Genomic DNA, 27,911 nt, shown 5'->3' with positions numbered 1-27,911 from the left:
TTGTCAACCTCAGTTTGGAACTTGTGTTAATAGCACCATACAGTGGAATCTTATAACTTCACATACAAAGTTGCTACACTCCCTTTATCAGGACAATATTGACCAGCAAATTGAGGCTGGGGCCGGTTTTGTTCAACATCTTTATTAATGATTTGGAGGATGGGGTAGATTGCACCCTCAGCAAGTTTGCGGATGACACTAAGCTGGGGGGAGTGGTAGATGCCCTGGATGGTAGGAATAGGATACAGAGTGACCTAAACAAACTGGAGGATTGGGCCAAAAGAAATCTAATGAGGTTCAACAAAGAAAAGTGCAGAGTCCTCAACTTAGGAAGGAAGAATCCCATGCAGAGCTATAGACTGGGGACTGACGAGCTAGGCAGCAGCTCTGCAGAAAAGGACCTGGGGGTAAGAATGGATAAAAAGCTGGATATGAGTCAGCAGTGTGCCCTGGTTGTCAAGAAGGCTAATAGCATATTGGGCTGCATTAGGAGGGGCATTGCCAGCAGGATGCGGGAAGTGATTATTCCCCTCTATTCGGCATTGGTGAGGCTCCATTTAGAATATTGTGTCCAGTTTTGGGCCCACCACTACAAAATGGTTGTGGACAAGTTGGAGAGAGTACAGCGGAGGGCAGCAAAAATGATTAGGCGGCTGGAGCACAGGACTTATGAGGAGAGGCTGAAGGAACTGGGCTTCTTTAGTCTGCAAAAGAGAAGAATGATGGGGGATTTGACTTTAACTACCTGAAAGGGGGTTCCAGAGAGGATGGGGCTAGGCTGTTCTCGGTGGTGGCAGATGACAGAACAAGGAGCAACGGTCTCAAGTTGCAGGGCGGGAGGTCTAGGTTGGACATTAGGAAAAAGTTTTTCACTAGGAGGGTGGTGAAGCACTGGAATGAGTTACCTAGAGAGGTGGTGGAATCTCCATCTTTAGAGGTTTTTAAGCTGAGGCTTGACAAAGCCCTGGCTGGGATGATATAGCTGAAGTAGTCCTGCTTTGAGCAGGGGGTTGGACTAGATGACCTCCTGAGGTCCCTTCTAACTCTAATATTCTATGATTCTAAAGCATACTTTGTACAAGGATTATCAAAATAGTGCGTAGGATGTGGACACAGGTACATTCTGTCATTCCCCCCAAAAATGCCACTTTAGGAAAAACTAGTGGTGCTTCCTTTCTTGCATGCTCTGAAATTGAAGTAGTTATCATTGCAAAGTTAGCACCTATTGAAATGAATGTGACAGTTACATCTGAGAGCCATTATTGTGTCATGCTCTGTGCAAACTCAAGCAGGCATCTCTGCATCAGTTACATGTGGTTCTTGTGTGGTTTTTTTTTTTTTCTTTTTAAATAAAACTGAGAATCTGGAAAAGAGTTTAGTGATCTGTCCCACGTGTTCTCCAATTGGGTAGTCCTTCATGGTACCACTGGTTTAAAGAATAAATAAAATATCCTGTTCAACAGTTTGTCCCAGATTCCATGCATCTGAAAGTTTCGTGACTTCAGAAGGCCATGCTATCATTAAAACATTTTCTTTAACTCGATTGCCTTTTCTTAAATTACTATAACTCAAATATGAAGAGTTTTAATATTGGCTTTGATAAGATGCAAATAGAACAAATATTCTGTAACGGTAAATTTTGTTTTTGCTCTAAGATAATGATATTCCCAGAAGGAACTTGCACAAACCGATCCTGTCTAATTACTTTCAAGCCTGGTAGGTATGAAGCATACCTTTCTTTACAGAATGTTCTCATAGTGCATATTTTTAATATATCAGTTGGCATTGTATGTGGTTTGCTGTTAAAGAATTTGTAGCTGACAGACAAGAGTGTTTCTCCTACTGAATTTTTGCGTTCCTTATGATGCAGGAGCAGTCTTAGCACTGCTCTGAAACATGCAATCTACAGTTCAGCGTACATCTGTGACTATTTGAGGCTGTTACAGTGCTTGCTGTTGGACAGTCTTTAGTTGGCTCTCCTCTTCCTGTTGGATGCTCCACATATTCTTTTGTGGAGATAGCCCGGCCAAGCCTGTGCTAAAACTTTTGCCAGTATAGTAATGTCAGTTAGGGGGACTCCCTCTGCCACTAAGCCCTGCTGTAGACATAGTTATACATTGGCATAGTTTGTCAACTCAGTATAAGCTATACCAGCAAAAGCATTTAATACTAACGTAATGGTGCCTACGTTAAGAGGGTTTGCTGGCTCTCCTACTGCCCACTGCACTCTAGACCTCACAGAAACCTGCTACCAAATGCCTTTACTTCCTCAAGTTCCCATTGTACTCAGACCTTCCAATTTTCCACTGCTCCACCCCATTCTTCTCTCCATCCCCTGCAAATGTACTCAACTTCTGTACTTCCCCTGACCCTAGCTGCCTTGCCCACTTCCTCTGAAATCTATTTTCTCTGACTTCCCCACTTGCTTCTTGGTGCCCTAAGTACTTTCAGAGTCATTGCTTTGCAGAATACATTTCCTCATTCTGTATGGCCTATGTTCTTTGTTCCTAGCTGTCTGACCTTCTGCCTGCATTTTAATAGAGGCAAATGGTTCACATGAGCTATTCTTGCCAGGCACACCAGATTGTTCTGTATAACTGATCTGTCATCATTATTTACCACTTGACAGATCTTTATCTGCAAACGTTACTGGTAGAGATTGTACATCTTCTTCCAGATCACTGATAGATATTAAATACCACTGAGACAAGAATAGATTGCTGCATAACCCCACTCAAAGCACCTTCGTTTAGTGGTGGTGAATCCACACTAACAATTACAATTTGAGATCTGTTAGTTTCTAATCTGTTATGTGATACATTCAGATTTTGTCAACAGTTACCTTTATCAACAAAACTGGTAACTTCATAAAAATATATCAGATTTGTTTGCAAGACTTTTTTTACAAGATACTTGACTATCAGATATTTACCAAATTCACATCTGACAGTAACTGTTAAAAGGAAGAAACAACAAAAATGTAAAAACATCAACAATCCTGCCCAAGAGTCAAAGTTAAGGGATTGGGCTGTAATAAACTACTTATGTTTTCCTAATTGATTATATAGGCTTTGGTGGATTTCGAATGTCTAAATTTCCATTCTTTTAAATGCTTGTCAGTGACCAACATTCCTTTTTTAAATGACTCTTTTCTGGGGAATTTGATATATATTTTGCTACTTCCAGATCTTCTATTCTTTCCACTAGCGTGCTATGAATTTCTGCTTCTGTACACAACAGACTAACGACATAACCATAGTCACGTAATCTTTTTTGGTAATGAATAATTTATTTGACAATAGGAAAATATGCCAAAGAGTAATGATGTGTAATGTGTACTTTCCAGGAGCATTTATTCCTGGAGTTCCTGTCCAGCCAGTAGTTCTGCGTTATCCGAACAAATTGGTAAGTTCTGCATTCTCTGTAGATTAAGGGTAATAGAATGTTACTTTCTCAGACCTAACATTTCCAGCCTCACTATTTGGGCCTAAGAACAATTAAAAAAAGGAAACTATCCACAAGTCATTAGAGGGAATAGGATACTTGGGTCATGAACGTATGGATCAGTAAAGCAAAATGGCCAAGAAACAGTGTTTAGCCCACAGGGTCATTTTCAGTTCATACCTTATGCTTTTCTGGGTTGATGGGTAAACATCCTCCCCATAAAAAGGCAAAAAAGAAGGGAATGTAGGCCTTACTGGAGTATAATTAGCCATGTAAACTACAAGCTGTGAACCAGAGTAGGCCTGGCCTTGGCAGAATAGTAACATACTAGGTGTCAGCTAACCAAGTAAGCACATTTCTGACCAGAGAGAATGGTACAAAACAAAAACGCACAGATCTCTTAAGTAACTACATAAACACATTCCTAAGAGATGTTAGTTACCACAGGTGAGTTCTTGTACCAACATCTGAAGTGTAATACATAACTTGTTTATATCAATATGTAAAATGAGACATGATAGGAGGGGGACCTTTGTGCTAGTCTAAGGGACAGGATCCTGGTGTCCTGATTAAACTATTACCATTGTCTCAGGCATCATGTGGTGTTGTACTTGTAGCTTCTGTGAGGTGCTAGTACTGTGCTTTGTCAACAGTAAACCTGGCCAAGTTTCTTTGCCACCAAACCAAGCCTGTGTCTGTCTTTATGCATAACATTGGGGTCTGTTGAAGCAGCATGCTGCATTCTCTGCTAGTGCAGCTAACACTGGAGCTCGAAGAACAGCAGCACTAGTAGCATTAACAATTTAGCAGCCTGAACAATACTCTGCAGCACTAACACCACCTGATTTCTTCGTTTTCCTTTCATGCACCTTCATATTCTGCTGCATGATGATCTCCTTTGTTTTTTGACTCTTGTCCTTACTTAAAGACTACTACAACAGTTTTGCTTATTTCATTGCTTTGCAGATTTCCATGGCTTGTTCTCCAGTCAGCTAACAATCTCTCCATAAATACGTGCCTTCTCATCTCTGTTAAGCCTACCACCAACATGTCTCTTATCAGGAAATCCTTAAAGGGGCCAAAATTGTAAGACTAGCTCTTGAGCATCAAGCCTGTGACATATTCTTCAATACTTTCTTGTTTCTTTTGCACTCTTATGTGGAAGAGGTATCTTTCAAAGGCTTCACTTTCTAGGTACACAAGCTTCAATCTGTGCTAGGAACCTATCATAATCAGTGCTGTCCATCAGTCAGACCTGGAAGCTATTATAAATATTTAGGGCATCTACACTAGTCACAAATAACCTCACTTTTCTGGCACTACTCATTGTCTGTGTTTACATACCAGGGTAGTGAGAGCCTATTATAAGCTTCAGCCAGCCTATCTGGTCTGCCCCCTGCAGCCCGGAACCTCGCCTTCCAAAACAGAGACTGATCATTGGTCTTTGCAGCCACAGCACATATCCTTACTCAGTATAAGAGCTAATCCACATGTGTTGGAGAGGAACACATGATTTACATCTGCTTGAGGTGATTTTTGAGTTATTAGTTTTTCTACCAAGGATGTTGGCAGATGCAACAAACTGCTAGAATTTCCCAGGTCATGTCACCTGCTAAAAGTGGTGGCCAGAATATTGAGAGATGAATCCATCGCCAAATGATATCACTACCCAGACAAGACATACCATGAAGTTGTCCAGTCTTGAGAACTGACTGTCATCTTTGCTGGCCAGATAGTGGCAATCTAGACGGGGCTTAATTTTTCTCATATCTACAGGGATATGGTCGCTGTTCTAGGCCTTAGGTGCAATCTCTGATTTGGGAGATTCAGGCAAACACTCAGAAGCCTAAGAGAGGGTGCCTGAAAATGGAAGATTCCTTTGAAAAAAGAACAGAATTAATAGATCTGCAGTACCAGGGTCCTTTAATGACACCAGGATCACCAATAGCAGCCCTTCTAACAACGGAAGATTACAACTGATTATTTAAAGTTGCCAAATCACTCTAGGGGTAGGGGTGAGTCTTACATCACATTCCAGCATTGGTTATTGTGGGAAGTGCCTCTTCTTCTTTTAATTTAACATTTTTGTTTTTATCAAGATCAGAAACAACGTTAAACTCAAGATTAACTTATTCATTCATTCAGCCATTATAGTGAACTGACTATTTCTTTTTCTGGGTTGCTGACCTTTCAGATTCCTTTAAGTATATTTAACTTTGATTTGTGTTTTTTGTACTTTCTCCTTTCTTTTATTCTGCTTCTGTTTTAAGCAGTAATGAAGTTATTAAAGCAATATTTTGACATTGTCCATAACTTTCAACATCCAGAGACTCTTAATCTTATTGACTCTAAATTGACCTTAGGTACCTAGCATCACATTTAGAAATATACAGTGAAGTGTGTGTAGTGCTTAAACTATCTATCTAACATTTCCATTTAAAAAATTGAGCTCCTTCTCTTTCTTCCAAACCCTCTTTACTCCTCCATTTTCCATTGGTGTCTTATAGCCCGTCTATGTAGTTGCTTAAGCCCATAACTTGGAAATCATTGTTAACTCCTTCACCTCCCTTACTCCACAAATTCAGGTCTTTGCCAAATCTTGCATTTTCTTCCTCCAGCATTTCTAAGGTTCTGTCCTTTTTTTCCTGTCTGTCCACACATTTAAAACTCTTTTTTTGTGTAGGATCTCACAGTCTTCCCGTTTGGCTGTCGTTACCTGCTCATTTCTGGCCTTCCTGAAACCAATTTTGTGCCCCTCTTCGCATACCCGTCCATTCAAAAAGTGGGCACTAAGAAAACCTTCCTCACTTCATTTCTCTTTCTCCACTGGATCAAGTTTGTTTTTTGTCACCTCTTCAAGGCTCAGCATAACTATCCCTTCCTGCTTTCTGCCCTTGTCTCTTATGTCATGTCTCATTCACTTTATTCCATCCCTGAATCCTTGTCCACTTCCTTGAATCCTTGTCCACTTCCTCCACAATAATTTCTGTGCTTTCTTTCAGGCTTCCCCCTTCACATGAAACTCCTTTTCTGAGCTAGTCTGCAAAGGCAGTACCCTCTTGTGTTTCAAATACCTCTTAAAATCCCACTTCTACTGTAATGCCAATCAAAAGGTAGCCAACTCACATTGACATGGTAGAGGTGCAATTGAAAATAGCGTTATTTCTGTGTAACAAAAATGGAAGACACTGTACTAAGAAAATTTGTGCCAGTCATGACCTTGACCACTCTGTACATTGTATCCTTCTTTCACTTTTTGTCTTTTTAGATAGGTTATTCATGGCACTGACTGTATCTTCCTGTATATCTGTACACCATCTACCTTATATTGCAGAAAAGGCACAAGCTTACTTTTAATGTACAGTAGCTTTTTAAAATAGTGAATTATGGTTTCCATGAAAATTTGGAGTATGTACCATGCATTGTTCTGTGAAAGAGTTTACACATTGCAAATGCAGTTAATTTTTATTGTCTTTTTTGTTTGTAGGATACAATCACATGGACATGGCAAGGACCAGGCGCGTAAGTCAACCCTATTTTATTCCCTTTGTGTTGCGATTGCTTTTCTGAATTAGTTTGATATTGTTATATGAAATTGTACAAGAGTACTCTCAAATAGGTATTGCTGGTTATTGGAGCATTCTTCAGAATGAATTTGTCTCTTTTATTTGTCACATTATGAAAATAGTCAGCAAGAAGAACCTGAATCTAAATGGAAAGTAAGTCTTGCTAGTAGCATTTTGATGGCTTGTGGGGTGGATTTTTGCTTTGGTATTTCACTTTGAATATTTTTGACCCACCTATCTGAAAGGAGATTATCACTTCTACTCATTATATTATTTGTGACTCCATATTACTTGGCATTTTTATCAGTTTTTATATTGATTTATGATTTTATTGCTATCTTTTGAAAATGTTCTAGTCTGCAAGTAAGAGGGGTGGGTGGTATGTTGGAGAATTTTGGAATCTTTTTTTCTTTCCAAGCAAAGAAGATCCCACAGTTGTCTGTTCCCCACCAGAAAAGGGTCTGTTCCATGAAGGCAAACAATCATTCCGAATCCAAGCAAAATGTGAAGTACATTAAAAACTCCTGACAGCTCAAAACGTATACAACTCTGCTACTGATTGGAGGGAACTTAGTTTCACCAGGCTCTTCCTCATCTGCTTCAGTACCTTTGTGAATTAGAGCCTTAGGGACCACTGTAACTATAGTGGAAGACAAAATATTTTAGAACCCTACCAAATCATTAGTCGACTGCCTGAAGAGTAGTTTTTCAGAGTGCCATTTGAAACTGAACTGGTTCTATTATTTTTCAAGGCTAGACTAATAAAATAGGTCATCTGCTCTTACACCCAACTTCAAAATAAAGGAGGATGATAGTCTGATCCATAACTCAAAACAAAAAGTTTCAGCAACTTCTGACTTTTTTAAAATTTAAATGGCATACGTGTTATCTATGATACTTTTCTAAAGCAAATGTACTACTTTGTTAAAAGTATGTAATTGTGTTGGGTGTGTGGACTTGTTACATAATGAATGTCACTTTTCTACTGCTTCAAACTTCCCACTTTATTGCCTGGCTTTTAATAAATGACTTTGGAATAAACATTCTTAGACAGATGGTCAAAAAACCCAGTAAAAACATGTGAAGATGCCATCCAAAAGTTTTATTTTCTAAAGATGCATCTTACTTGAAAAATGTAATGCTAGGTGAAGCGTTTAGCATGCTGTATGTTGCATATTTGCACATTCAAAACTTGTCTTTTTTTTCTCTTTTAGGCTGGAAATTCTGTGGCTTACTTTGTGTCAATTTCACAATTCTGTGGAAATTGAGGTTAGTATAAAAGCAGTAATGCTTTCTATTTTGGGCAGTCCCAAACTTAATTTCCTATAGACTGTGTATACATGCAACACTATCATTTCTGCAGTAAAATAGAGTAAATATAAAAATGTAAAATCAGACTTAAGATGTTAACACTGTGTTGCATGCAGGCTCACATTTTGGATAAATAGTTCTGATGTTTGAAAGCTTGATCCACCAAATTTTTTTCAGAACTAGCCTTTCTCAGCACTTTACAAGATTAACCTCTTAATCACCATGTAGTTCTCTGTCTCCTAAGTGTCCATTATGCATAAAGCTGCTTTCATTTAAAGGGCTTATTGTCATTCCAGTTAACTTACTGGTAACGCTGTATACCTTATATTACATGTTAGTATTGATGTGCAGTTGAGGATTTTCTTCAGGAGTAAAAGTAACTGCATACAATTTTTTCTCACCCAAACAAACTCTTACTTCACGCCACAAATATTGAAGTTGCACAGGTAGGCACACGAGTCAGGAAATGCAAAAGTTAAGATTTCATGTACAGCCTTAACTTTGTTCCTTTGTGTCTTCAATTACATGGTCATATACTATTTTTCTCAAAAGAGATAGTTGAACATACATTTTTCTATATCATTGCTTATGTATTTTATAGCGCTGTGTACTGTATTTCATTCTTGAATGCTTATACTGTTTTGATTGTCATAATTGTCCAGGGTATCTTTGATACTTATTTTTGTTTGTTCGTTTTCTTCTCTCGGGTACATATTTTAATAATTTACCAACTATTTCTCTGAACACAGCCTTCCTTAGGTGCAGTAAATTCATAGATTCCAAGGCCAGAAGGGAGCATTGTGATCATCTAATCCAGTGGTTCCCAACCTATGGACCGCAGGCCAACTGGAGTTTTCAAAGTCGACCACCACTCCCCTCCCACTGACTGTATAGGGAGCTGCTGCCTAAGGATCCAAGCGGAGCACATTGCCATGGGGCTAAAAGACTGATGCAGGCAGGCTCTTTGCAGTAGCCAAGGGGGCAGAAGATCAGCACTCCTCTCTCCCTGGCTGTAGCAGGGAACACGGCAAAGTGTTCCACCTGTGTCCATAGGTGCTGGGTCCTGCTGGAGCCAGAGGGAGGGGGCACTGATCTCCCACCCCCTGGCTGCAGGAAGGAGCCACTGCCTAGGACCCAGGTGGAGCACACAGGGGCTACAGGACTGGTGCAGCAGTCTCTTTGCTGAACTCCTTCTATCTAGCTGCAGTGGGAGGAGTGGGGTAGAGCTGCGGGCAGACACTGGTGGCCCTTCAGGTTTGTAAAAATGATATCTGTGGCCCACAAGCCAAAAAGGTTGGGAACCACTGATCTAATCTGATTGTCTAGTAGAGGAGATGAGGCAGTTAAACAACTAACACTTATTGTTGCTCTGTTACCCAGTGTACCACTGGTTAAAAATACACTGTTTTTAAAAATACCTTTTATGGCATAAATAGAGTAGCACACAGTACAAGTTGTTAAACAAATGTATCTAAGGTTGTAGAAGCACTTGTACAATATCTTATTGCATGTGGCTAACTTTTGCATTTCCTGATTTTTATTTCAGTGCTTAACCATGCGTCTTTAATGTTCTCAGCACAATTAATTTAATTTCCCATAATGTTTTTAAAAAGATAAAAAGTAGTTCCCCTCCAGGGCTTCAGAACTCTGCTGGTTTACAAAAATTGGCAGTTAAATCTACAATTTGGAACCATTTAACTAGAAAGCAGTGAATCTCCTTGTCCTATGCCATTCTTGTGCACCTCACAGAGAGGTAAGCTTAAAAGCTATGTGGCAGCAGCTAACATTTTACTCCTAAGGTACATTAGAGTGGAGCTTCCTCCTGTATAACTCCATAATGTGCATAGAAACATTTCCTCGATTACTTTCACCTTATGACATTTACAGGTTATAAAGGGCCTGATTCTGCTACCCTTTGTCATGCTTGCATAGTACCTTCCGTTTTCGTTAGTCCAAATGTATGTCTATGTGGTAAATTGAATAGAAAATCTATATTACTGTTTACACAGCAAGTTGCTTCTCAGAGTAATTAAGAGCAGCAGAATCAGACTCTTGACTTACAGGAACCTTCTCTTGACCCCTGCACACTTAACATTGTCTTTGTGTTACGTAAAGTGACTCTGGGGTAACTACTTGTAAATCAGTGGAGGTCATTTAGATTTATACTGTTATAACAGAGGAAAAAATTGTCTTTATTGGGTTCTGTACAAACAAAGAAGGTCACAGTCGCTGTCCTAAAGAGTGAATAGCCATTGGTACACTTAACTTTGCTAACAGGGTTTTCAGATTTCAAAATGGAATAAAAATATATAATCAGAGAATGTTTTTTTAAAAAAAAATGGGCGCAGGGGAGAAAAGTGGAGACCTAAACAATGATCTCTTTGAAAACTGCGTATTTGAAATAAAATGAAAAGAAAAAAATAGTTATTTATTGAGATAAAGTAACTTTTATATAAAATACATTTCACAAGCAGAGTATGTTAAAGGGCTTTTAGTAAAATCTACATTTTGTGTATTTAAACAAATTGAATTAATTCCAAATACACTTTAAAGTCTCTACAGACATTATGCACTGGGTGTCTACTCTGGGATGTGTGATGTTGTGCTTCCAGTGTGAGACAGCAAGGATCTCTTAACTGTCACCAGTATCTTGGTTCTCTAAATCAGTGTTTCTCAACCTTTTTGATACCAGGGCCCAGATTGCTGCTTTTCTAAACTGTCAGGGAGATCTCAGGGACTGGCACTGGTCCATGAGGAAACACTACTCTAAATTACTGGTAGCTCAGTCACATTTTAACTTGCACCTGAAATATCCAGTGTTTCCCAGTTTCCTCTTTGGCTGGCTAAGATTGCCAGCTTCCATTTGATACCTATCCAGGAAGCAAAATAGGCTTGATGGGCTTCCAAAAGGTATTTTCCCCTTGAATTCGATTTTGAATGGGGGCTGGTTAAGAAAACATAGTTTGTTCAAACTACTTTACTATCCCTATATATTCAACAGTTTAAAAAAATTGAGTGGATTTTCAAAAGAGTTTGGCTTTCATCTAACTTTGTTCCCATTGAAATCATCGTGGGCTTCAATAGAAGCAGTGTTTGACCATTTTGAGTACTTTTCAAAAAGCAAGTGATTTTTCCCAAAGCCCATGGGAGAGTTTGGTGGTTGAGATAGCTTTGGCTAGAGGATAAATTGGCCAAACTTATTGCTTAGCATCCACAAACTATAACATTCATTACTGGGACCTAGTAAAAGGTCTTGGTAGTCAAGAGTCACAGTACTTTGTTGCAGACTATGAGACCTATTTAGCTAAATGATTTAGTTGTGTGGAATATCGTCAGGAAAAATGCAGTGCTAAAAAAAGTTGCTTTAGCATGTATAGGCCTGGCCTGACCCTAGATGTTGGATGGCCTTCGATGTAAGCAGTACAGTGGTGAAAGCTGTTGTTGTTTATATTGATGCTCGTAGATACTCATGTCTGGTTTCAGGTTTTTGCAGATCCATATCCTTTTATGCAACATTTTCCTATCAACTTGGGCTCCATATATGATGCCCAGTTTGGGCAAGCTATCTTGCAATCTTTTTTATATCTTTTATAGGAAGTAAAGATGTAATTCTTGTTATGTAGAGATACTAAAGATACAATTACAGCTAAAGTGTACAGAATAAAAGCCAGTTAATTTTTGCATGTTCTGAACAACCTGCACTGTGTTTTAGGGCTCTCAGGCTACTCTCATCATGCTGAGTTGCAATGGCCACAGGGGGCAGAAAAAAGTGGAGGACTCAGGTTGCAGTCTGACACCTCTCTTCCCTTGCTACAAAGGCAGACGGGAGAAAGGATTTGTAGATTTAAAAACCCCTAGATCAGCTCTGAGCTGATCCTCAGAGTGGCATATTTGTTCGTATTATGATTGCCTGGTTTGCCCTCATGTTTAACTCAGGCCATAGGACTTCTTTGTATTAAACCCTGCTTCAAGTCCAGTAGTTGTGGTTGAACCAGAGCATTTCTTTCGCAGAAACATCTCATTTTCATTTCAAAATTGCCAGCAGTGGAGAATCTACTGTGACAGCTTATAAAGCTGTTCAACTGATTAATTACCATCACTGTTAAAAATATGAGCCTTATTTCTCATCTAAATTTTCCTGGCTTCAGCTTCCATCCACTGATTCTTGTTATACCTTAGTCTGCTAGGTTGAAGAGCCTTCTGTTACCAAATATTTGTTCTTCAAGAAGGAAACATATAGATTTTGACTGTCACCCCTTGACCGTCTCTTTGATAAACTAAAAAGATTGAGCTCCTTGAGTCTGTCACTATAAGGCATGTTTTCCAGTCTTTTAATCCTTCTTCAGGTCTTCTCTGAACCCTTCCCAGTTTTTCAAAATCCTTCTTGAATTGTTGACACCAGAACTAGACAGTATTCCTGTAAGAGCCTCATTACAGTTTTCATTAGGGAAAAACTTTTTCACTAGGAGAGTGGTGAAGCACTGGAATGGATTACCTAGGTAGATGGTGGAATCTCTATCCTTAGAAGTTTTTAAGGCTTGGCGACAAAGCCCTGGCTGGGATGATTTAGTTGGGATTGGTCCTGCCTTGAGCAGGGGGTTGGACTAAATGGCCTCCTGAGGTCCCTTCCAACCCTAATCTATGATTCTATGAACAGTCACTCCATTGCCAAATAGAGGTATAAAATAACCTTTCTACTGCTACTCAGTATTCCCATTTGTAAATCCCAGGTTCACATTAGCACTTTTGGCCAAAGCATTGCACTGTGAGTTCATGTTTAGCTGATTCTCTGACCCCCAATTCTTTTCAGAGTTGTTGCTTCCCAGGATAAAGTCTCTCCTCCTGTAACTATGGCCTTCATTGTTTGTTCCTAGATGTATGACCTTACGTTTGGTCATAGTGAAACATATTGTTTGCCTGTGTCCTGTTTACCAAGTGGTCCAGGTCACTCTATCAGTGACCTATCCTCTTCATTATTTGCCAGACACCCCCAATCTTTGTGTCATCTACAAACTTTATCTGTAATGATTGTTTTCTTCCGGGTCACTGTTAAATAGCATAGGGCCAAGAATCAACTGCTGTGGGACCTATGATTTCTCAATTGCCATAACATATAGAGACTTGTCACAGTTAGCTGATTTTTAATCCATTTTATATGTGCCAGGTTAATTTTGTATTCTAGTTTCTAAATGAAGATGTTGTGTAGTTCCAAGTCAAATGCATTATAGAAGTCTAAATATATTATATCAACACTATTACCTTTATCAGTCAAACCTGTAATCTTGTAAAAAGATATCTAGTTAGCTAGAAAAGATCTAGTTTCTATAAAATCATGTTGACTGGCATTAATTATATTTCCCTTCTTTAATAATTGAATCACCTATCAACTGCACTATTATTTTGGATCAATGGCAAGCTAACAGGTCTTCGGTTACCCGGATCCTTCTGCTTACCCATTTTTAGTATTGGCACATCATTAGGTTTCTTCTAGTCCTCTGGCATTTTCCCTGTGTTCCAAAAATTACTGAACATCAACATTAATGATGCAAAGATCCTCAGCCAGTTCATCTAAAGCTCTTGGGTGCTTTTGCTTTTTCTGCATTATGACTGATAATTCTACTGTCTGTCTAGTAATTGACCAATGCTGTTGTTAAGATTCCTTTTTGGTTTTGATATACTTTAAAACCTCCTTATTGTCCTTAACTCTGCTGGCCATAGATTTCTTGTTGTGTCCCTTTGCTGGTTTAAGACAGCTTTTGTGACACATTATGTCAGAAGCGCCAATGAATTTGGGAATTTGACCCAGCACGTCACTGCCCTTCTACTCTCTTTAAAAATAGAAATTTTATTCATGCAACTGGATTTTTTGGTATAATTTTAATGTTTGAATTGCCTGAAATTTTAGAAGCCATTGCTTTCCATTGATAAAGGAATTGATTTAGAAGATTATAGCAGGAGAAGAGGTACTAGTGAATGGTAAGAGCATTGTAGGTTACAGCTACCAGTACCACAGAGACCCCCAAAAAACTTTGTGTGAGGCATATTTATAGGTGACTGCACTGGTAGCTCAAGAATGAAATCCAAAAATATACCTTCAGAGAACAAGAATTACAAGGATACTTCTGCCATAGGTTGTATACCTCTGACAAGCAAGTAATTTTCTCATTAGGCACTTTAATACTGAAAATTTAACAGCATGACTGAAGAGTATTAGGTACCTGTCACAATCTGTGTTGTACTCCAGACCAGTGAGGATTGTCATCACCTGCCCTGCAACCTTGGGTGCCTCACAATGCTTTGATGTTGTAGCTCCCAACGTGAGCCACTCACAAACAGCCTATTAGCATACAGGTCACACACTGACTATATATAGCTGCAGCTCTGACCCCAGCAATCCGTCAGCAACACACAGTCGCACTCTTGCTTCCACCAGCCTTGGTTACTACTTGCAGGTGACCCCAACATACTCCCAGTCCTGAATTTTCCTAACAATGTGTGTTCTGCGCTATCCAGCACACTCAAGAACAGTTCAGATAGTAAAGGTCCATTGCCCTTGTAAAGGGTCAATATTCAACAGTTTGCCACTTTAACTAGACTTACCAAACAGTTCAGTTTAAACACAGCACTGCATTTGTTTGGATTAAAGAATTAAACAAGTTTATTAACAAAAGAAGATAGGATTTTAAGTGAATTCAAGTATCAGGTATTAAAGTCAGAAATGGTTACAAAAGAAATAAAATGTTTTCTAGTAGCTAAAACTTACAAACTAGATATGGTTCAAGGAAACATATGGTAAGGATTTTATCAGCAGGATCTCCCCCCAGAGTCAAAGGGCTGGTTCCTTTTACGTCTTAGGTGAAAGAGAAAGAGAGAGCGTGGTAGGGGTTTTCTACCCTTTCTTATATAGTCCTGTTAACCTTTTAAATGGATTTTTCTGAGGATTACCCCTCAAAGCAAAGGTTATTCAAACAGTAAAGAGGGCAACACGGAGTTGGTGGTGAAGGAGGCTCTCATGTTCTTCTTTCTCACTTGTGTTTGGTGAAATGCAAATTTGCTTCATCTCCTGCCGCCTCTTCTGCCTGCTGTCTCAAAGACCCTGTTTACTATTTATATGTAAATTGAGGTAAACACATTTCTTCGTTCAGGATACTTCTACCTGGGCAGAGCTGTGTGGTTTTGAACATGTGCTAAGAACATCATGCAGGGAGATTTCATAACTTTACATATGTTGCTACATGCTTTCACCATGATATTATTGACCAACGAGTTTTTTTTCAAATAATACCTCACAGGATATATTTTGTACAGTATTGTGTAGGGTGTGAATACAAGGTGCTTTCAGTCCCAATACCCAAAAAGGGGAAAAAGCCAGAGACTCCATGATGTTTACTAGGGACTTCACTGTTGCTAATCTGTTTTATATGAAAGGTGTTCAGGTGTTGTGATAAACAGCAGTATATAACCCTAAAATAGATAATGAAAACAGTAACAATGCTTGATGAATTAGAAACATCTGAGTTCTCAAAACAATGTGTGGATCACTCCCACTATTGGTGTGGTCACTGCTCTTCCTGGTTATCCACACAATCAGGAACAAGTAAACCAGGAACGAAACAATGGAGGATTGAAAGGGTGGAGGTATGAGGTGGATCCATAAGACAAGCGTTCTCTTATGAAATGGTATGCAGAATGAAGAAGTAGAATCATTGAATTTGGGAAAACAGTTAACATCTCCCTGTCCCCATCTCAGAAGAGGAAATCAAACAACACTTAATCTGTGTCTGTAAGGTAGAAATAAGCAGAGCCATAGCTGTATGGCAATCTGTGGCATTTGATGTGGCTTTTCTTAACTCAAGGTTTGAAGACTTAATTTTCTATGTTTTATTTTTAATTGCTTTCAACTTGATACTGTTGTTACAGTCCTATAAATACAAGTAACATTTCTATTTTATTTATTTCACTGCAGTGTTATAATACAAATGTTTTTAAATGTTAAATATTTTGCTATAATTTAGTTTTCTATGTACAGTTCCTACCTGTGTATATACCTTCAGAAGAGGAAAAGAAAAACCCATCTTTGTATGCAAATAATGTCAGAAGTGTAATGGCAGAGTAAGTATGCTGATAATATATTGAATTATAGAATAGAAATAGATGCTTGATTTCACTTTGGTATCAAAAAGAAGTATCAAAGTATTTGCCTACCTGCAGATAAATGTAGGTTATATTTCATATTGATGTATTTAAAACTCCTTTTACATATTGTTAACTTTTCTTTCTGATGTATTTTGTTGTTTGAGAAAAGTAAGAAACTGCAATGACTGGCAGAGAGCAAGTACTGTTGCAACACTATACTTCCTTCACTGTAGTTCCTTTAGCTTTCTACTTAGCTCAGATCTTAACATGGCATTTACAACTTTTTGTTATGGTATTAGAACTTGGCAAAAAGAAATAGTGAGTGTAACTTGATGCTTAAGCTACATAAGACAATTTACTTGTTTAAAAATTTTGAGGAAAAAATAGATTACACCTAGTATGATAAATTCGTATATCAGTTATCAGTCTGACATTATTTCAAATGTAAAAATAAAGAAAGCTAAAAAGAGATTTGTGAAAGTGAGCTCAGTGTGCCTTTAGTGATCTAACACTGATTAAATGTGAAACACTATTTCCAAAGGCAAATATTGTTGCACAACTAAGGACTCATGATTCATGAAATGCACAAACTTTAACACTGTTCCATTATGTTTATACACTGATAGTCTAGGTACACAGTCACGTTTTTCTCAAGTACACTTTATTGTAATACAATGTTTGTATCACCGCAGACCATACATACAGCATCTCATTCTTGTAATTCTTACATAATATCCATGGCATCATAATCCAGTGTTTGTTTTGACTTAAACTTATAATACATGTCTTACTTCCTATATATTTATCTTAATTTTGTCAGCAATCTTGTAATTTACATTTAACAGGATATTTTATGTCCCTTTACAGGGGGAGATATAATTGAACAGTAGATCCTTATCTATCATACAGACTCTTGCAGAGCTTACTTAGGATTATATTGATGTATGTTTTAATGATGACTTGTTTGACTGTATTGCTAACATGGAAGCGTACCTGATATGTATTTTTCCTGTGATTTATCCTCAAACTGTCTTAAGGAAGTTCAAATATTACTTTATCTAAATACTGGATGTGTTCTAAATGTTTCTAAACTGTTGGTTCAATTTGACATATAAATTCTACACACATTCATAACTCAAACACTGATTTACAGGTTGTATATATTTTTAACTAGACAAAAATAAAATGAAAACTGATTTTTCCATGAGCTTGCTATAAAATGTATGCCTTCCCATGAGCTAAGTATTATAAAGCCATAGTATATTTACAATAAGATGTATTTATTAAACAAAAATGAAGGGACAGCTATTGAAATGTTATTTGGTAATGTAGGTGTGAAACCGTATGTATGCCAGCACAGAGGGTTAAATCTCTCCACAGTGCCCTGTCAGAGTTAAATTTTGTTCTTGGGGAGCTCGCTGCCAGGTGTCTCCCCAGGTCCTATTGGGGGACTCCTGCTTCTGCTTCCTGGAGTCCTGCAGGGGTGCTCTGGAAGATGTCTGCCTACACTCTTGCCTGGTGTGGATGGAGCCTAGATGTGGGAAGTCCCTTTTTCCCTTACTCCCCCATTCTGCTTGTCTGAATGGCTGGGAATGGTGGGGGAGGGCAGAGTCAGAGTTGGAATCTCAGCACTGTTTTCTGCCTGGCTCTATGGACAGACCCTTGAATGAGGTGGTTTTCCCTGGTATGGCTCTGGTGTGGCTTGGCCCTTCAGAAGGGTTAAAGGAAAGACAGAAACCTACTCTGCAATCTTCTTGTGATACTTCAACTTGGTACCTCCTCCCAATGCTGCCTGGTATTACATCTGGTTCCCTGGTCTTTGGGAGGGGCACTGGGCCCTACTACCCAGTCGTCTTAGTGCTTTCCCCAGTCCCATAGAAAGGTATGTTGAGAAACCACCTGTCTCAGCTCACGCTTGCTCGCTCTCTCTCTTTCTGCTGCCTTGTGTTGGTTCTCATTCCTCAACTCAAGAGGCATCCCTGTGTATGGCTAACAGTTCTCCCCACTGTTTCTCATAGTCCTGGAGAAGAGAATGAAGGGAGGAACCTCTACTTTATCCTTTCCCCTCCAGTGCTACTTTGTTCTCTCCTCTGCCTCCTGTAAAAGGGGGTAGGAAGTACAGATTCTCCTTTTGCTGCATGTATTCACTGTATTCCCTAATCCCATGTAAGGGCCTGGGGTGTGAAGACTCATTCCTTGCTCAGTTCCACCTTTGGCAGGGATGTTCCTCAGAATAGTCTTTGTGACAGAAAAGTCAGTTCCCACTTGTACATAGCTAGATTACTGTATTAAAGTAACTATTAGGGCCATATACCAGTATACAGGGTCTAATACCTGAAGGAGTTAACCCAGGCACCTTTTATGTGTGCAAATTTGAGTGCTGACGGCTGGATTCATGCTTTTCAAGCGCTAACACTTGAGGCAATTATCAACTGCCTGAACAAGTGTTAGTGCTTGAAAGTTCATATCCAGGTGTCTGCATTTTCATATATGCAAGTGCATTCTTTAAAAATCAGAATAATATGTAAGTGTTCACATAGCCGCCAACAACAACGTGGAAATCAAATAAAATGAGGTTCACCTCTTCATACAAAGGAACTAGCCTCTGTCTCTGAAGCCCCCTCATGCTACAGAGTAATGATCTGTTATGTCTCCTGATGTGATTTTAAATAATCATGCTGTATCATCATGTATTTTTGTAACATTTTGACATCCAATTTTCTACAAATCATTAAGCTTTGTTTCTTGTTTTTCTGTGTTTTCATCTCTTGTCATTTTCTTCTGTTAAAATTTTCCCTGCAATTGATGTTTATCTCTCACTTCCTTGAGAGAACTATCTGCAGTATAAATTTATAGGGTTGGGATCTGAATTTTATAAACTCCCCAAAACAGGTCACAGTTTGGTCTTGCAATCATAGACAGCTGTGAACTGTGAATTAACCATATTTTTGAATTGTGCTATAACCCTGTGAAAGTTCAAAGGCTCTAGCACAGTTTAAGGTATCTGTACTACAAGATCACAGTTAATTGTCAGGGAAGTTACCATGCTATGTATGATTTCCCTCCTACAATATGGTGGATTACATATTATAAATGGGATCTAAATCTTTCCCTCAAGCTCTCCTGTTTACCTTTACCCCCACCATCTTTCTCTGTCTTCCTCCTCTCTGTACTTTGCAGGACCTTTCTCTATTCTGCACACACTGCAACTGCCCCTAAACCAGTATTCTCCAGCCTCTACATCTCTTCTTACTCCATAAAGGTTTTACTGTGACACCTGGTCAAGAAACCTGTCTGCAGTGCCTTTGTGAAGAGTGGAGTGGGTGAGTCAGCAACATAGCAACCCCTGCTAGGGGGAGAACAGAACAGCAGGGTTTGTAGAAAAATATCCTGTTCCTTGCTTAGGAGGCAAGCCTTTAGAGGCTAAGAAGAGTAGCATTTTGTAAATAGCTTAACTGCTTATTGATGGGGAAAGTATTATTGAGGACCACCCCATGGGCAAGCAATGGGTGCTTTGTCATCAGTATTTTAAGCTATTTACAAAGTGGGTATACGTTAATCCCATTTGACAGATTGAATTAACACTCAGAGGAAATCTTCCATTAAAATTAATTGTAGATATGTTTTTAACTCCACTAGATGGCTTTGAAAATCTCAACTAGAGATTTTAAGCAGTTCACTTATGTGCTCTCTGATCTAATTTAATAGATCCCAAGTCTACCACAGATTCTCTGTGTGACTTTGGGTGAGTTACTTAACTTGTATGTCTTATTTATTCAGAGAGAGGTAGTATTATTTGCGTACAGCTTACTGCAGTGGTGAGAAGTTGTACTAAAGTTTTGTGAACTGCAAATTAATATTAAAGCCATTCTGTGGAATGGGTGGGAGCAGTACTCAAGGTTTCCTAGCTCAGCCTTGTTTTCAATCTGTCAGGCCAAGGAAATATTTTTGAGGCAAAGATCAGCACATTAAAGAGAATTATCCTTTTTCCAAAATCCTGGATTTCTTAAAACCGTTCCTGAGCTTGTCTGGAATTTTGGACTAATTTGGAATAGCTCTGGCACCAAAATCAATATGGCACATACACGCACAGCATATCCAAGCTCCTACTAAAATGGAAAGGCAATTTCATGCCTGGATGTCAGTTTTCACCACATTTTTCTGAAGCTTAACAAAGCACGTGCAGCACACAAAAGATTGTCTTCAGTATCTATAAGAGTTAGTTCTTCTTTGAGTGCTGGTCCCCATATAGATTCCAGATGTGGGTGTGCATGCATGCTGTACGCTGGAGCCAGAACTGTTTGGAGTAGTGTCTGTCGACCTGCGTGAATGCCTCATGTCATTCATGTGGTATGTCTGGGCACTTATAGGCTGCACAGGTCGACATCCCCCTCAGTATCCTCTTACTGCTGCATGGCTAGAGTCAGAACATTCTCCTTTTATCCTTCAGAAAATCCACGTTAAAAAAAACCCAGATAATATAGTATTTTTATAATTGTAGTTGAAGTTTGTTTCTTAGAAAATTGGTAGTTTCCAAGTTCTTCCGTCCCTGAGACAGTCTACCCTGTTCAGGGATTATGCCCAAACAAGTTGGGTTCAAGAACTGCGCCACATGCCTGTGATCGTTTTTAGTGAGTGACGAGCACCAACACTGTCTCCACTGTCTTGGTGAGACCCATGTCATAGAGCAATGCACTATCTGCTGCTCATTTCCTCTGACAACCTGCCAGGCAAGAGAACTTAGACTTAAAAAACACCTCTTGGAGGAGGTGATGTGTCTGCGTGCGCATCATGAGGTGGCATCAATGGACCCACTGGAATGCCCAATCGCACTTTCGGTGATAGCGTCTTTTGCCACGTCGGTGGCACCAGCCAAGGGCTGTCGTGCGCACAAGAAGCACGCTCATGGCCATAAAGGTGGATCCTGGAGAGGGACCACCTCCAAATGCCACATTCCCTCCCTGAGCCAAGATCAACTTGGTGAGAAGTTGCACGTGGATACAGTGGCTTCTGCTCCCATACGGGCAAAGGCAGATGATAAAATGAAACATCTAGAGAAGCCCGAGACTTCAACTGCCACCGCTGCTTCACTGGAGCCTTGACCCCACTGTAGCTGGCAGGACTTCTGCAGCCGCCACCATACCCCCTGGTGCTGCGTACACTGTGTCGCATCTCACCCCTAACTACCATGGCTGAACTGCTGCTGCTGCTGGAGGGACCCTTGTACTTGTATGAGGCACCAGGCACCATGCAGCTCCTGTCCCCAGCCAGCAAGCCACTGCTACTATACCACCCTTCTGCAATGCAATCACTGGAACTGCCTTGACATCTGCCCATTCTGCCAACTCCAACCCACTCCGCCTGCTCCAATGGCACCACCTTTACCATACAACTTGGAGTCCAACCGGTCCTTGGAGCTTGATCCACATTTCTCCCTAGAATGGCAGTTCAGTCCGCACCCCTATCAATATGTGCCAGTCCAAGTCTCACCGCAGGAACAAACATGCCTGGCCCTCCAGCAGCAGTGGACCAGAGGCCCCATTGGCATGGGTGGGACCCTTATTATGGACGTGGAACTCTACCACCTTTGGAGTACATTGCACCTCCCTTGGTGTACGACAGGCCATGTAGCACTGTGGGACCACCTGCTCCATCCTTCCTAAACAGTACATCATCACCACCAGACAAGGCGATCATCCCACGCACATTATCACCACCTGATGACCATGGCCAATACCAGGATCTGTTGAAGCATATGGCAATAGCCCTTAATTTAACAGTGGAAGATGTCAGACTCACAGGATGAGTTTCTCAATATCCTTCGACCATCAGGTCCAACTCATGTAGTGCTACCCATTTATTATGCCATATTATAACTGGCTCAGGCAATCTGGCATGTCCCAGTTTCCTGCACACCAATGCCTAAATGTGCTAAGAGACGGTACTTTGTTCTGGAAAAGAATACAGACTTTCTCTTTATGCGCCTGTCACAGAACTCACTAGTGGTAAAAGCAGCTGTTCAGTGGGCCAGGCAACAACACACCAGGATCACTCTTTCTGACTGAGTAGCCAAAAAACTGGATCTCATTGGCTGCAAAGTATATTTGTCTGTTGGCCTTCAATTCTACACAGCCAGCTATAAGGCAATTCTAGTAAAGTATGAGTTTAGGTCATACTCAAAACTGTCAGATTTTCAAGTCTTTCTCCCAAAGGATAAGCAAGCACAGTTTAAGGCTCTCATTGAGTAAGGCAAACTGGTGTCTAAAGTCTCCCTCCAGGCAGCGGTAGATGCTGCAGACATAGCGGCTCACTCCCTTGCATTCGGGGTAGTACTCTGAAAAGATTCCTGGCTACAGACTTCTGGTTTTCCTAAGGAGGTCCAAATCACTCTGGAGAACCTCCCTTTTGACAAACCAGAAGCTATTTAGTGATAAAAAGGACGAGCGCCTTTATTCCTCGAAGGACTCTCAAACAACACTCCAGTCTCTAGGACTGTACATTCCGGCCCCATGCAATTTTCAAAATTGACCAACTTACTGACCCAGGTAACTGTCTTGACCCACCTACCAGCCTTACCAACCTTACCCTTCATGCCAGGAAGACCAACCCCACTGTCGCCAATACTCGCAACACCGCCAGCATTCCACAACCTCTATCTCTGCTACCTCTACTTTTCATCGGTGTCCTCCGAGTCAAACCTTTTGGCTTAAAACCAGAGAACCCCGAGCCCCTCCCCACCCTATCTTTTGCTTCTCTGATTGTGTTCGGAGGCTGTCTTGCTCTATTCGACCACAACAGGAACAAGATTACCACCAACAAATGGGTTATTGGATATCGTATGCCAGGGATATCTGATAGAATTTCACAACATCCCACCCTGCCACCCACCTCGGTACACCCATGAGGACCCAACCCAGATACACCTACTTCACAAGGAAACTTGTACACTCCTCTAGAAAGGTGCTATAGAACCAGTTTCACACCACTGCTGGAACCATGGCTTCTACTCCTTACTTCCTCATACTGAAGAAGGGAGGAGATCTTTGCCCCATTATGGACTTTCAGGCCCTAAGCAAATTCATCCAAAAATTCCATTTCTGCATGGTCACGCTTTCTCAAATTATTCCTTCCCTCCAACGTGGGGCCCGATTCTTAGCTCTTGATATGAATGAAGCTTATTTGCATGTGGACATCAACCCTGCACACCACAAATTCCTTTGCTTTACAGTGAAGCAATCCCACTACCAGTTCTGTGTTCTCCCCTTTGGGATAGCTACTGCACCTTGTGTTCACAAGGGTCTTTGCTGTTGTGGCAGCATACATGCGCCGGTTGGGCCGTTCTGTGTTCCTGTAGCTAGACGACTGATTCTTAGTGGCATCATCCTGCAACCACTTACCCAACACCATTCAGATTCTACGGCATCTCCTTGCCAACTTCAGTGTACGCAACAACAAAGGCAAGTCTATCCTAGTTCCTACCAAGGAACTCACCTTCACTGGCATCAGAATGGAGTTCCGAGCAGCTCGCGCTTTTCTCCCAAGGGACCGATTTACCACTCTCACTATCTTCATCGCATGACTACGTCATCCGCATATGTGCGTCTGCCTCTGCCTTTCACTTCTGGGATACATGGCGGCGTGCACCTGAGTTACCCTGCACGCTTGACTCCATATGAGGTGCCTCCAGCAAATGGCTGAAAACAGTATATGATCCACAGGAGGATCACCTAAACAAGCAAGTCTCCCTACCTCCACTGGTGGTAACCTCCTTGTCATCATGGCATGACCCATCCAAGGTCATGCAAGGTGTCCCCTTCCACCAGCCTTGCTCGCAAGATGGGGTGCCCATATACAAGGCCATGTGGCACAAGGCCTCCGGGAGGTGAGGATGCACATCAACATCCTAGAACTGAGGGCGGTCCAATGCTCCTATCAAGTGCTCCTTCCCTTTGTTCAAAACAAGCACGTACAAATCTTCTCAGACAATATGAGTGCAGTGGTATACATAAACAAATAAGGCGGAGCCAGATCTCTGTCCCTCTGCCGAGAAATGATTCAGTTATGGAACAGGTGCCTCCATAACAACATCACGTTACAAGCAACACACTTATCAGATATGGACAATATTCTGGCAGACAAGTTGAGCATTCCTTCCATTACAACCATGAATGGGAACTCCATGACACCACTCTTCACTGGATCTCCCAGCAGGGGGGCACCCCCCATTAGGTCCTATTCACCACACCCGTAAACATCAAACTTCCCCTTTTCTGTTCAAGGGGAGTGATCGGACAGAGATTGCAAGAAGATGTCTTTCTCCTTCCATGGACCCCGGACTGCTGCTCTGCCTTCCCACCCATTCCACTCATTCCCCAGGTCCTCTGCAAAGTGAAAAGAGACCGAGCGACATTCATACTTGTAGTCCCATCCTGGTCCTATCAGTATTGGTTCACAGACCTCCTCCACCTGTCAACTCGCCCTTCAGTTCCTTTTGACAGTGATAGTGGCTCAAAGATTTTTAAGGTTAATTTTCAGGTAACAAACTGGCATACCACCAAAAAGTTGCCCATGCGCCACAGGCTGAAAACCACTGCTTTAGATACTTCATTCTCAAAACTCTGCTCCTGACAGAGGGCTTGTCTTCACTCAGAGATTCGGCGGCAGTCGACCGGAGTTACACAAACTACGCAAAAAACTTACGTAACTCCCGTCGACTTCTGTGCTTCTGTTCTGTGCGCCGTCTTCACTGCACTGCACCGACGGGAACTATGCCACTTGAGAACGTGGTCTTAATACGTTGATTTCTGGATCGACTGAGCAGGTCTTCACTGACTGCTCAGTCGATCCAGATAAGTCGATTTGACGGTGGCGAATTTGGCATTGTCAATGAAGACATAGCCAGAGGGTGACCGAGATAGTGTGGAGTGGGAAGGGAAAAAGGATTTTGGAGCTTTACACCAACTCCCACATAAACCCATACATGTCATATGAAAAAGCTGTGGAACCTTCAGTCCAAGAAATCAGCATAAGAGGGAGGGTCACCTGGGACTGAGATTTTTTTGAGCAAGCGAGGGTGTCAGAATTGATTATGAACATAACTGCCATACTGGGTCAGACGAGTGGTCCATCTAGCCCAGTATCTAGTCTCTGACAGTGGCTGATACCAGAGCTTCAATGGGAGTGTACAGAACAGGGCAGTTGGAGTGATTCACTTCTGTTTTCCACTCCCAGATTCTGACCGTTGGAGGTTTAGGGTTGTCCCGAGCATGGTGTTGCATCCCTGACCATCTTGGCTAATAACCATTGTTGGATTTATCCTTCATGAACTTGTTTGTTTGTTTTTTTTAACCCATTTATACTTTGGCCATCACAAAATCCCATGGCAGTGAGTTATTTCCTTTTGTTTGTATTAAGCCTGCTGCCTAATAATTTATTTGGGTGACTTCTGGTTTTTGTGTTGTGGGTAAATAACACTTCTCCATTAATTTTTACCACACCATTCATGATTTTATAGACCTCTATCATATATCCACTGGTCTCTTTTCTAATCTGAACAGCCCTAATCCTTGTTTTTTCTCCTCTCATGGAAAGAATTCCATACTCTTGATTATCTTTGTTGCCCTTCTTTGAACCTTTTCCAGTTTGACTAAATTCTGGTCACACTATTTAAGGTGTGGGTGTACCATAGATTTATGTAGTAGCATTATGATATTTTCTGTCTTATTTTCTATCCCTTTCCTAAAAGTTCCTAACGTTCTGTTAGCTTTTTTGTCTGCTGCCGTGCATTGAGCTGAGTTTTTCAGAGAATTATCCACGATGACTCCAAGACCACTTTTTTGGTGGTAACAGCTCATTTTGATATAGTATACATTTTTTCCAGTGTGCATTACTTTGCAGTGTTAGATTTAATCTGCCATTTTGTTTTCCAGTTCACCCTGTAACTCTTTGCAGTCTGCTTTGCACTTAACTATTTTGAATAATTTTGCATCGCCTGCAGACTTCGCTACCTCACTCATTCCCTTTTCGAGATCATTAATGAATATGTTGAACAGCACAGGTTGCATTACAAATTCTTGGAGGACCCTGCTGTTTATCTCTTTCCATTGTGAAAACTAGCCATTTATTCCTACTCTTTGTTTCTTGTTTTACGATTAAGGCCAGTTTTTTTCAGGAGAAATTAATCGTGTTGGTTAACAGTTAGAACTGGACGTGTTTGCAGTAGGTGATGGAGCTGATTTAATTTTCTGTGGGGAAAGGGCAATCAGGTGCCTTGCTATGGGAAGAGAGGGAAAAACTTGTTAGATTATTGAGGAAGTGTGACACACCAGGGTACAATCCAGACTAATGAGTAGCTGTGTCACCGCTACCCTGTAACCTGGGGTACCCTTTACAATGCCTACCTGCTGTAGCCTTAACCGCTCACAAACAGCCTCCAACATGTAAGTCACTCCCCTCTATGTCTTGTGTGTGCTGCAGCCAGTCATCCCCACCTTGGCTCTCACCAGCCTTGGTAATGCTGTAGGAAGACCCCAACACAGCTCCAGTCCCAGGTCTTCCTCTCTCCCCCCACCAAATGTATGTACTGTATGGCCCAGCCATCTCCTGGACAGTAGAAATATGTTAAGTTTGTTATTCCTTTAAGGGAATAATATGCACACAACTTGTTACCCTGAATGGAATTACCCAGACACTTCAATTTGGACACACTGGATTAGATAAAACAATTAAACAAGTTTATTAACTACAAAGAGAGAGATTTTAAGTCAGGACAAATAATGAGGCATAAAAGTCAGAAAAAGTTTTAAGAAATACAAAGATAAACAGCTTACTGGTGCCTAACTTAACAAACTACATTAGATTTAAAGCAAAGTTTTCTCGCCACATGCTTAGGCTCAGACTCCGTGGTGCTGAAGGGCTCAAGCACCCATAGAAAAAGTGGGTGCTCAGCACCCATTGGGTGACTGTCTGGGGTGATTAACTGTTGGTGTACACTGATCAGGTATTTCACCCATGCGGCTGCAGATGAGCTGTTTGGCACACATATTTTACCAGGACAATACTGACCAGCAAATTATGAGTTATTAAATGATATCCCACAAGGCATACTTTGAACAGACATTATTACATAGGTGTGTAGGGTATGAACATGAGTATATTCTGTCACAGGAAGATCTGAAAGTAAGACATTAAATAAAACAGAAATTGGTAGCTGGGCAAATCCCTGGGCTTGTTTGAGCAGGGTGGAGGAAACTTTAGTTGACATCCTGATGTTTGAGCTTGGAAGGAGGGAAGTGGTTGCTATCTAAGTTGGAGATAAGGGGTACTGCGGCATACATTAGAATTATTAAAGTGAATAGTAGTCTTCAAACTTGATTAAAATTGACATTTTACAATGAAACAAAAACTTTCAAACTTGGGTGCCTTAAGTTAGACATGTAGATCCATATTAGGGAG

The 27,911-nt window shown here is 40.7% G+C and overlaps 1 protein-coding gene across 3 annotated transcripts in view; it reads left to right on the top strand.

The window, feature by feature from the left end:
- LPCAT1 (lysophosphatidylcholine acyltransferase 1) overlaps nucleotides 1-27,911 on the top strand; it is a 138,273-nt gene that overhangs the window by 38,346 nt on the left and 72,016 nt on the right. For all 3 annotated transcript variants that reach the window (XM_067557416.1, XM_067557415.1, XM_067557417.1), the window contains exons 5-9: nucleotides 1,656-1,716; nucleotides 3,347-3,405; nucleotides 6,932-6,966; nucleotides 8,225-8,279; nucleotides 16,351-16,433. In XM_067557416.1, coding sequence (XP_067413517.1) covers nucleotides 1,656-1,716; nucleotides 3,347-3,405; nucleotides 6,932-6,966; nucleotides 8,225-8,279; nucleotides 16,351-16,433 — 293 coding nt within the window. The remainder of the gene's footprint in view (nucleotides 1-1,655; nucleotides 1,717-3,346; nucleotides 3,406-6,931; nucleotides 6,967-8,224; nucleotides 8,280-16,350; nucleotides 16,434-27,911) is intronic.

The sequence above is a fragment of the Emydura macquarii genome, unplaced genomic scaffold (assembly GCF_026122565.2).
Source record: "Emydura macquarii macquarii isolate MOO-44397 ecotype Brisbane River unplaced genomic scaffold, CSIRO-AGI_Emac_v2 contig_1827, whole genome shotgun sequence".
In the NCBI taxonomy this organism is placed as follows: Eukaryota; Metazoa; Chordata; order Testudines; family Chelidae; genus Emydura; species Emydura macquarii.
Note: the sequence above shows the minus strand (reverse complement) of the source record. Positions and strands in the feature narration are given on the sequence as shown.